The sequence below is a fragment of the Streptopelia decaocto genome, assembly GCF_964273445.1.
Source record: "Streptopelia decaocto genome assembly, chromosome: 6".
Taxonomy (NCBI): Eukaryota; Metazoa; Chordata; class Aves; order Columbiformes; family Columbidae; genus Streptopelia; species Streptopelia decaocto.
This window is the reverse complement of record NC_138660.1, coordinates 9,128,380-9,139,854: the sequence shown is the minus strand read 5'-3', so window position 1 is coordinate 9,139,854 and position 11,475 is coordinate 9,128,380. Positions and strand designations below refer to the sequence as shown.

Here is an 11,475-nt window from a genome sequence, read left to right as displayed (position 1 = left end):
GGACTGAGCTTGTTCAAGGCAGATCAGCCGGGGTGGCTCACCGTCGGTGTTGTGTCCAAACACACTCCTTGGCAAACAGCAATGACTGACCTCTGTTCCATGAAGTGCCTCCTGCAAACCACGCCAAGACTGAGACCGGAGCTACACAGGCAGGTCCCGACCTGCATAGCCAAGCACCAGAGATCTGCAAGAGGAGAGTGTTACGTGTGCTCACGTGTGTGGCTGGATTTCCAGCCCTTGGCCTTTGCCTTGGGGCCTGCTGCGTGTGGGGATAACAAAGCAAGACCCACACCTGCTGTGGTCCTCATTCTTCTTTTTCTCATACCAATGCTGAAGAGCAGTAACACAATAAGGCCAGTCACTTGAAAGCTCAAGTGAGATGAAGTTTGCCCCCAGAAATCTGGATACCAGCTGAAATTAGTTCCAATTTTTTTTGCTCTCTATATTTGCATTGTGTTTCTACATTCTCGTTCTTACCTCCTTGCCCTTCTACATGATCCACAACATGCATTTGGGTCAATCAGTGCTCCCTAATAAACCACTGGTAGTCAAAGGTATGCAGGTATCTTAGGGGTAACTATAACAAAGTTGTCCTACAACTTGCCTGCCTAAGGGCTGCAGCATTGGCATCCACAACTCTGAAACATGTGAGCATTTACACTCTCCAATGAGTGCCAGGGATTCAGGAACATGACCAAGGAAGATGGGTAAAGGAAAAAAGTCACTTTGTGCCTTTTGTGATACGTGTGTTGGACAAATAAAGTTGTATTGAACAGGTGTGTGGGTTTCTTTCAGCTGTGCAGATGTGCCTTTAGTGATACCTATTTTGGATAGAAAGCAAGCACATTTGACTTGTTACTTCATATAGAGACATCAACCACAATGTTTTGTACTAGTTGTAATTTTTATAAATTTCAAACAAAGTGTGGTTCTACACAGGTCAGAATGGCCTAATTACAGAAAGCTCATTTGCACACTTTTTTTCTTTTAATAAATTCATACATTCTGTGTTGACTGGAAAAAAAGGACAGGTAATTCTGTGCTCTTTCCCTGTCTGATTATCTCTCATCAGTCACAATATACAAATACATCATTATCAACACCATGGAAAATATGTAAGAAAAACAAACTGTACCAATTCTCAGCTGGGAAGAAGAAATCTTAGCAGCTATTTCAGCTCAAGCTGCAAGAAGAAATACACAATTTGGCTCTTTTTTCATCTTATTCTCATATATTTCTAATCATATATATATATATTTGAAGTCAGGCTTTGAGTATTTTTGGAAAAAAATGTACATGGCCTTTCTCATACTCAACCCTGTTTGAAATCTCAGAGTCTAAGAAAATTATGGATAATAAAATGGCTTTTCAACACATACACAACCAGCATATAAGACACACACACAACTCTGTTGTCCCTGGCAGAAAAGCCAGTGTTCAGACATGGTTTGGCCGCAGCTGTTCATGATCCAGATGACGACCATTGGTCTGATTCTCCACCCAGTGGGGTTAGACTGTGAGAGGAGGAGACAATCAGGCCTGATTATACTTTGGCCCTGTTTATTAAGAAAAGCAAGACTTTTATATCACAGCAACCAGCTGCTTATCTGTTTGTCATTACCACCAGTGAGGAAGGAGCCTGTTGCCCAACTACATCCAACTGAGCAGAGGGCAGAGCTTTGAGGATGTGAGGTTTCTGCAAGTTCCACAGAAACTGGCAGCAGAGCAGAGGGAGGAGATCCAAGTCAAAACCTCAGCCCAGAGGGCAGGTCTCACTAGTCTGGACCCAGAGGGAACAGCCAGGCAGCCGGCACGGACCTGCTGGTCAAGCAGCAAGGGCGCAACGCTCAACCACGAGTGATACTACAGCATACTTTGGACCTTGCCTCTTCTACAACTGAAACTTAGTGGCAATCATTACTTTTAAATTACATTCTGCTCACTATGTCATCTCCAAACAACACTGAAATGAAATTCATACTTGGAAACTATGATTTTTAGGTCCATCTACCTGAAAATGATGGTGTCAAAGACCTATATACAGAATAAGTATACCTTAACATACACATTAGTCTTGCTGGACATCACCAAATCATATTCTATACTGTACATGGAGAGCCATTCCCTTAATTATCACCTTGCTTGACAGAAATGCATTAATTAAAAGACTATCCTGTCTACTATTAAAAAAAAAAAAGTCATGAAACCCCCTTTTGTCTCATCAGCAAAGCCAGAAGGTTGCTTCTTGTTGGCTGCTGTCAGACCTGTCAGCAGCCTGATCTGTCGTTGAACTTCATTCTTTAAAAACCCAAAGCCAGCAGGGTGGCCCTGCCTCACTGACATCCGCACCCCAGACATCAACTGGCAAAGGGCCCCAGTTACTCCCCAGCAGCAGCCATCATGGTTGCAGGATGCTCTGGGTTTGAACTGCTTTTGCTCACTGGCACTGGCAAGAAGGTTAAAGACACAATTAACAGTTTGTGGGCTCCCTTCTCAGCTTCAGTAGTGTCCAAAAATACTGTTTTCAAAAGCAGAGTAGGGAGGAGAATTGTTTGAATGCAGCCCATACCTTTGCAGTTGTCATGGTGAGATGGGAGAGAGGAGACACTTGTGCAGAAATCCTCTTCCCTGCTCCAGGGAATGCCACCACTGGCACTCACGGGGGGCACAGCAGGACATACGGGGTTGAATGCTTTGCTCTCCTGTGAAGGGTCCTTGATTTTTACATACATACTAAAATTTAGCATCAGGTTGGACACATAGGAAATCCAATAGCTCCCATTTTACAGGAAGATATGGAGGCACCAGGGGATATAGGACTAGCACACTGTCACCTTGCACACAGCAGAGGTAGGAAATGAACTCAATACCTGATTTTTCATCTTCAGTTGAGAGACTTCCCACTTCCATTTCACCGTTAGAAGGAGATTCCTCCAGAGAAACTCCAAAGTGCAGGTTTGCATCTTTCCATCGCCAGCAATGTCACAAATCCTAGTTTTGGCAGTTTCATATATGCAGGGTAACCCTTCCCCATCTCTCTCTCTCTCACACACACAAGCGCTTACAATATTTATTAATGTGCAATCAAAGCTCCCTACCCCTTTCCTCTCCTATGCTTAGGGCAGAGGTAGACAGAAGCACTGGTACCAGGCTGTGCAAAAAATTTCTGAAAGTAATAAAGAAATCAAAATGAACTCTTTTAAGGAGAGGATAAAATAATTGCACTACAAGAAAACATCACTGCATATTTCCTTAGGGGTCTGAAAGGAATCAGTTCTTCCCTCAAGATGCTCATCACTACTGTAGATTAACAGGGTTCATGTTCCTGAGAGCCTACGTGTCATTCTTAATATAAATGGCCAGCACAAAACAGACAAGCTCTTATCTCCGTAGGACAAAATTAGCTTCCAAAAGGTACAGAACTCTCAGGTCCTTCAGTCATGAACAGAAAACTTCTGAAATCACGGTTCAGATATTGAGGGTTAGAAGAACCACGGGAATTAACCACCACAGTGCAACTCATAACTAACCAATAAGCCTTCACAGGAAAAATTCTGAATAAGCCTTTAGCTACTCCAAGGTTTTTTCTTGACTAGGACTATCTACCTACTTTGCAGCTATCCTGACTCACTAAGATATTTGCAATGCCAGCCTCCAATGAGACACAAAGAAAAACATTCAGGTCCCTGCAAATACAATAGCAGAAATATTACAGGCTCCTATTCTTTTGCTCAGAGATTCAGAGCGTTGGGGTTATTTTTGCTCAGTGTTTTTTGGTTTTGCTTCATCTCCATTTTTAGTGCTTTTGTCCCCTTTATTATTTACATAGAGGGTCACTAGTCACAGGGTTAAACAAATAAAAAACATAATAGTGAAAGCCAAACACTCACTCTCGAGCTTTTAGGGTCATTTTTACCAGGCTCATCTTTGCCTGTTTGCAAACCTTAGTCAATATTTATCTTTACTAAAATACTAGCAGCTTTTATGGGACTTAAGACCCAATTACTATCAAAATGCCTTCATACCTTAACAGCTGCTCTAAATGAGCTACTGGCTTGTATAGGAATAATAATATCTGTAATCACTTTATATTATACATTATGGTGGGACTCAATGATCTTAAAGGTCTTTTCCTACCCAATGATTCTATAATTCTATTATAAGATCCCTATGTGGCAGAGATTTGGTACAGTCCTTTAATCAAATGTCCTGGAAAGAAGTATTTAACAACAACACGTTTTCCACTCAAGAGAGCATCTAATGCTCACTGCCTATTTGCAATGCTTAAGTATATTCCAAATGGGGGATGAAACGTGTCTACTCCATAGCCCAGCACACACAGAAAGCATGCAGTCTACTCAAACATATGACATTAAATGGCATTCAATTGAATTCTCGGCACCAAATGCAAAGGATTGTGATCCAGCAACCACACACTGCAGAGGGGGCAGAGGAATGACTTATATTGTAAAAAGAATTCAAAATGTTTTTTTGTCACAGTAGCTGTCACACACGTCTTTGCTTCCCTGCTAAGCCCTGCACCTCCACCTCAGAGCCAGGAGTTGCCATTTGCATCACCCCAATGTGATGCTGTCTGCAGCAGGTCACTCACTGTGCCACGCTAAAGGAGTCATGGCATTGCTGTGGGAAGACTCTCTGATAGTCCGTGTCAGAGGTTTCCTTTCCACAGCCACACTAAAATAAGATGTTTTTGGTGTTGACCATCAGCAAAAAGGGCACGTTTGTGTTGTATCAACTGGAATTAAGGAGGACTGGGAAGGCACAGCCAGAGACAAGCAAATGGAAAAACCTCCAGTTGATCTCATGGTAGAGCAAGACCTTGTAACCCTGACCGTGCATGTGTCCCTCTGCAGTAACTCCATGTTCAAGCAAAGTTGCCAAAAGGTGCGTGCATAGTAACTCTTCAGCTCTGCTGTGGACCTAATTTAGGCCATGACTTCTGAAACAGTTTGATAATCAATGCGAGAAGCATTTTTTTCCTCTAAAACTGAAGGTGGGTTTTGATGCTTTCTGGATGTTTAATGCTCCCTTCAAGTTTGCTTTTCCCAGCTTGACAGGTGGGCAGCACAGTCCTCATCTGTTCGTGCTGATAAAGTTTTAGTGAATGATGAAACTCAGAGCTTGTGAGAAAGGCAACTTGGATCCAGTGTCCACCCAAAATAAATGAAGAGCTGGATGGGGTCCTGAGGAAGGCCGATCCTGCTGTTCAGCTGCCAGCCCTCTGCTCTGCTGGGAAGCTTTTGGCCACCTCGCTCTCCTTGGTGTCTGACTCAACTGAGGCCATACTGCAGGAGTCGTTGTACATGTCTGAAAAGAAGGACATGGGCATTGTCACTACAACACATCTAAAGGATTTTCCATCTACAGTCTTGAGGTTCATTGTTAGAATCCTGAAATAATATAAAAAATAAACAATCACAATTCTACTGTTCTCGATGCCTTCACTAACGTAAGAGAGGTTCTTCTGGTATGTAGCTAACTGTAGCATGTGTGTGGCTTTTTCTTTTGAAGCACTAAAAATGCAAAAGAAATGAGAGCCACAGTTAGGCACTGAGGGTTAAGATAAAATTGACCTGCTGTTGATGTAAAGGAAGCAGAAGTCATCAAACTCCCTTTAAATCACAGCAAAGAATGCTGGTTAACTTTTAAAAGGTTTTCCTCCCCTATAACAAATCACAAAAACAAAACAAAACAAAACACCCCACAAACAAAGAGCAAGCCACCAAAAAAACCCAGTAACTCAGAAGAAAATGCTGGTAGCTCCCTATTGCAGTCCCCAGGGAATAGCTGTAACGGATTTTGCTTTCTTCTGCTAGCAGAAAAAAAGCAGGACACATTTTGGTAAATTATATGTAAGGATGGGCAAAAATTAATCCAAAATTTAAACCTCTGATCTGTGGAGCTGCTGAGATTCAGCTTTTCCAGTGCAACCTGTCTGGGTGTTAGGTCAAAGCTAAAGCTGAAGGAAGCATGACTTTTAGTGCTGATTTGGCTGAAATCTTGTCAGAGCAGCCCTTCTTCCAGCCTTTGGAGTCAGCAATGAAATATGATTAAAGCAGTAATGGTTCATGAGATTTTAATGTTTTCAAACCTAAATCAGAACTACAGCCTGATGCTGAGCTGATTCCAAATGCTGCGTCAAGATGAAAGCTATCCCGCAGTTACAACATGCCTTGCCTGTAAATAGCCAGCCCAGGTACCAGTAGCCACAGGAGTTTGTTGGGAGATTCAAATTCTGCCTGGGAAATGGAAAACAATTAAACCATGGCAAGGTGAGCTCCGTTGCCTAACTAGTTCTGACACCCAACGCACCAAATTTCAGGCTAGCTCAGCTACATCACTGGAGACTGCAACACAGATGAACACTCAGGACAAGTACATTGATATAGGAAGTGCACTGTTTATCACATCCTTTTTATCACATCTTTTTTTAGTATGTAAAAAAAAAAAAAAAAAGCCAGAAATACATTTCCTCCATTACCTGCATTACTGTTCTTAATTATGTTGTTACTGTCCCCCTCTGCTGGCTGCAATATACTGGAAGGAACCCAGTCGCTTTTCTCAGAGACCAGTTTCTTCACTAACCTAAAATTCAGAGAACAGTGAGTGAATTTCCTTACACTCCCTTTCCCTGGATTGTGTTTCTTGGAGGTGTAAGTTGAACAGCTATTTCCTAAACCAAGGCTGACAGCAGAGGACCCAAGGCAGTACATTTCTACAGTCTCAGATGGTGACCTGGTATCCCAGAACAAGCTCACTTGCAAACAGGCTGTGTGACAAGGAAGCGCTGGCCTTGTTTGAGACCCTGGGCCAAATTCAGAGCTGAAGAAACCGAATCTTTCATATTGTCCATCCCCCTTGCTGTAAATATCATCTTGGATGCACAGTTTTAGTTCACTTCCCACCCACTTCTGGGACCTGCTCCCATCTCAGCTGCATGTCAGTACTGAGTGAAGGGTCTGACTGCACAGGCACTTCAAAGAGATCAGAACTTCTTCCCCCAAATTACCCATGGAAAGAGAATTCAAATGCCCAGCCAGGTCTGTTCCTAACACTCACTTATTAGCAAGAGAGAACAAATACACTGGAACATACATGAGCTCAAGGGGGCCAGAATCATTCCATTTTGTCAATCACATCTTATACCTAAGCCTTCGGGGCTAAAAATGCACTCTGGTTCACTGCTGCAGCTCGGTGGGAGGCATGAGGATTTTGTTGATGTACCCTACGGAATGGTGCTGCCTTTGACAGCTGTCCTTTTTGCTAGAAGATATCAAAAAACCAAATATTCCCCTTTATTTCCTTTATGCAAACTTCTGTCATCTTAAGCCTAATGTCACAAGCATTTGGGCTGAAAGCCAGCCAGGTGGAATTAACCAAAGCTACTTGTACGTTCATGCCTCCCATTGCCTCTTTCACACTGTGATCAATGTGGTGAGTGGATTTGGATTGATTTTGAAGAGGCTTTGACACTCCTCTGAACATTTTCTGTTTTTTTTCCAGGAGGTTATGGCAGTTCTACCTGTCAAATTCTGTCTCTCTGCTGTACTTACCATTGACCATTTTCTCCTTCTTGCACGAATTGCACTAAATCTCCATCCTCAAGTGTAAGAGAATCTGGGAAACAGCTGTCAAAGCTGCCTTCTACCCGAAAAAGATTGGTCCCCTAAAATGAATGAAACAATGCATCAGAAATGCAGTCATGATCGACGAAAGAACATTGTGCAAGACAGAGCGAGATTAGTTAAAAACTGAATTAGGCATTTCATGCTGGCAGAGATTTCTTCTGGAGGGAATTGTATCACTCTTTATTCCTTTTATCATGCCAGGTTAAATATTTTCCAAACTTAGGACAGAACTGTGCTGTGCATTCAGGCTTTAGAATTAACCAGGCAGCCATTATTCTGATACAGAAACTGGGTTTGCAACACCAGGTTAAGTTATCTAGAGAAGTCTGAAATTACTTTTTAAAAGGCCCAGAGCTTTCCCACACTTTTGAAACTTACCTGCGCAGGTAAAACTACAGCTTTTAAGTATGGGGTGACATTTTATGGTCCTGATCCTAATGAACAAAATAGTCTTGGAAAAATCGCCCAACACTAAATCAAATTCCCATCTTCTGTCTTTCCGCAGATCCATGAATTTGAGGCTGGCATGAACCCAAACTTTGCAGGTTAAATCCTGATCTTTACAGAAGAGGAGATTGCACTGAGAAAGGGCTTAGAGTAATTTGAAAAATGAATTACATTGTTAGGGTTGGTCTCTTCTTCCAAGTCAGAAGAGTTGGAGAGTTCATCTGTGCTGGAGGGGATGGCTTCGAAATCTTCAAATGTGTCTAGAGATGGCATTTGCCTGTTGGGCCAACCTTTTCAAAGGAGATAAACCAAAAAGAGTTAACTATCCATCGTTAGCCTCTTTCAGACTCACTTTTTAAAAATAAATGTCACAGGTTCATTTCCCACTATTCCACTTACTGAATTGCTTGTAACTTTTTACAGCTTGTTCTCTGATTTTGCCACAAAATTACAATGCAGCCATGATTCTCTCTCTAAAACCCTGTACTGCTTGCTGCCATTCATGGGATGGCAGATCGTGTGGCCAATGATGTGTGTCCATCAATACCCTGAGTGTTTAGCATTGCTAGATCTCTCCAATTCAGGAGGTACAAAAAGCAAGGACCAGGAATCTTCCTGCAGAGCAAGCACTGTAGCAAATGATAACTTTTACTGATGTGATTTTCAGAAGGCCATACTCACTCAGTTTCCAGCTTATCTCCTATAAATTGAAGCCTGAAGCCATGGAATTTTGGTTGACTTCTCATCTCCATCCACCCTGAGGTGTTATTACCATCTGAACCACTTACAAGACTATACCCTATAGCAGGTTAGAAGTGCAGGGAAGGGACAGAGTGAAAGGCAAGGCACAAAGACAACCAGACCTTTGGTGGTAGGTAGAGAAGATCTCATTCGCACACTGCTGTTAACAGCCCAGTTGCATGATTTACACCCAAAACCACCCCAGCCCAGTGGAAAATACCTAATGAGAGGTTTCCAGCCCAAACACAAGTCAATCTCTTTACCTGCAAAGGCACACCTAGAGGATGTGTCCTGAGGGAAATTCAGGCTGAGCTTTACAAGACCTGCCTGCCTGAGGCTCCCATGCTGGAAAGGTATCTCAGCCTCCCCCATACAGAGGGCAATCTAGCTCTACACTTTCCTTTGTACTGCATGTCTGTCCTTTTTCTGACATGGATGACTATAGGGCAGCTAGGAGGATATAGACCTTGCATCTACCAAGGGATCCTGCAGCCCAGAAAGACACAAGCTGAACAGAGTCAGTCAAATCACCTTGTGCCTTCCTGCTTACTGTACCTGCTGGATATTATTCTGCTGATTCACAGGGACCTGGGCTGGATATTATTCTGATTCACAGGGACGTGGGCTGAGCAAATGCTGAATTGAACTCTTTGCAGCCTGTGGGCTCTCGACAAGGCAAAGCAGTGCTCTGACAACAAGGCGCGGAGCCAGATGCTCATGCAGTGGGATTATACATAACCCAGCACTCACGACTCAAAACAAACCCTGGCCTGAGACAGCACTAAGCCCAAGCCAGGCAGTCCATGGAGTAAACAGAAAAGTGATCTGATCACAGAGAAACAGGTTTATTTAATCCCTCCCCATGCATGACATCCTTGCTACAGGCACTGCGTGGTGCAACATGTGGCCACGCAGCTCTGCAGCCCCTTCTCTCCCTCCTGTTCCATCAGGGCTTTGTGTGCCCCAACCACAGCAATTCAGTTACAACAGAGACAGTGACCTTCCTCCACCAGAGCAGCACCCCCAGTTATAACCCTACATTTATTGTTAGCTCATCTGTACTTTTCCAGGTGTAAACTTGCCCCTGAAGCAGCATTCATGTGCTGGGTTGTGAGTGTCCCTGCCAACAGAATTTTGAGGCTGAACAGACAATTTCAGTTACAGACCATGCAGAATATCAAACTGAACCCCATAGGCTGTATCAGTAGAATCACACCAGCAAAATACCAGCAGCTGTCTAAATGTACAAGAATACATTGATGCTAATTGGCTTTAAACTGCTGTAACAATTTTAGTTCAAATTCACAGGCTGGGCTACAAACATGCAAAGAAAAAGATGTCCCCCTTCCCACTTAGAAAAAAGCTTCTGCAATCTTTTGCTACTGTCCTTTGCATGAAGCATCCAAGACAGAAACCTAAACAGCAAGGATTCCTTACAAATACATGCATCAGCCTTCCTCTTCCATACAAATTGCTATTCTAATTTCAGAGGCTAAGAAATAGGCTCAGTTTTATGTACTTCATTCAAGCTATAAAATAACACAGATCAAATTCTGAGCTTTTTGACATCAGTTAAAAGCATCCTTTTCAGTGTGCCTGACCTACAGAAAAGCAGAATCTGGGACATTGGTTCTATATCTGCTAGTGATCCCAGCTTGTTCTTTTATTGCCTTCACAAGAAATAATATTCATTAAAAGAGAAAAATCTCTTTAAGTTAAAGAGGGTAAATATTTTAGTAAATTTATATTACGCTCTCAATTTGAGATGATAAAGGTTTTCATTTTCTTTACCTGTCTGTGAAGCAGATCTAGGTACGGGTCTCATGGTGGAACCGGTATTACATTTAGTCTGGGCCAATATGGTGTTCTCAAAAGCATCTGTGACAGGAAGTACAATTTTGTGTCTTCAAGGTGAAATAGAGACCAGACAACCAGTGCAAAGAGAATTCCTGTATCACCTCTGCAACCGGCAGTCTCTTTAACAAACAGGGGGACTGGGGTCCAAAGAGGAGACACAAGACCAGCACAAATGAGTGAAAAGACAGCAGCATTCCACAGAAAAACTGTAAGTCTGAGAAGGACAGAGAACAGCCAAATGAATCAAACAGAAATACTGATGTTAATTAAGGAAAACCATTGCTGGGTGGACAGTGCAGTGTTTTATTTCACTACAGCTTCCTTAGACATTTTTAATATCTTTTCCTTGCAGCATTTCAAATAATTCTGTAAGTGGTCGTATATTATTTTGATGCCCAGGCATATAGTAATGAAAAGGGACCAGGGAGGCTCTTATTCCCAGCCAGAAATGAATTATTTCACTCTTGAGGAATGAAATGCAATTTTGTGGGAGAAGCTTTTATCCCAGTACATCAAATACTTTCTGTTATTAATGCAGTCAGAGCTCTAGAAATAGCAGCATTATCTTCTGGTAAAGGGTTGATACTGATCATTGTTTCCTACTTAAAGAAACTCAGCCTGGAGTGAGGAATGTTGTGCAGTAAGACCGTGTTTCTAACCAGTGAGGATCAACTCAGCTCTATCCTAGAGATAGCACTTGCACCTCGAAATATCTGCTGTCTCTGCAGCCACGTGATATGCTGAGATCAGGAGTATCTGCCAGTGAGGAAAGTGAGGTATA

General features: G+C 42.6%; 1 protein-coding gene across 1 annotated transcript in view; it reads right to left on the bottom strand.

The window, feature by feature from the left end:
* Positions 1-805: 805 nt before the first annotated feature.
* The window catches only part of MCF2L2 (MCF.2 cell line derived transforming sequence-like 2), a 163,949-nt gene continuing 153,279 nt past the window's right edge, over positions 806-11,475 (bottom strand). The window contains exons 30-34 of the mRNA XM_082056760.1: positions 10,629-10,715; positions 8,268-8,386; positions 7,575-7,687; positions 6,503-6,606; positions 806-5,328 (exon numbers count right to left, since the gene is read on the bottom strand). Coding sequence (XP_081912886.1) covers positions 5,228-5,328; positions 6,503-6,606; positions 7,575-7,687; positions 8,268-8,386; positions 10,629-10,715 — 524 coding nt within the window. The 3' untranslated portion in view covers positions 806-5,227. The remainder of the gene's footprint in view (positions 5,329-6,502; positions 6,607-7,574; positions 7,688-8,267; positions 8,387-10,628; positions 10,716-11,475) is intronic.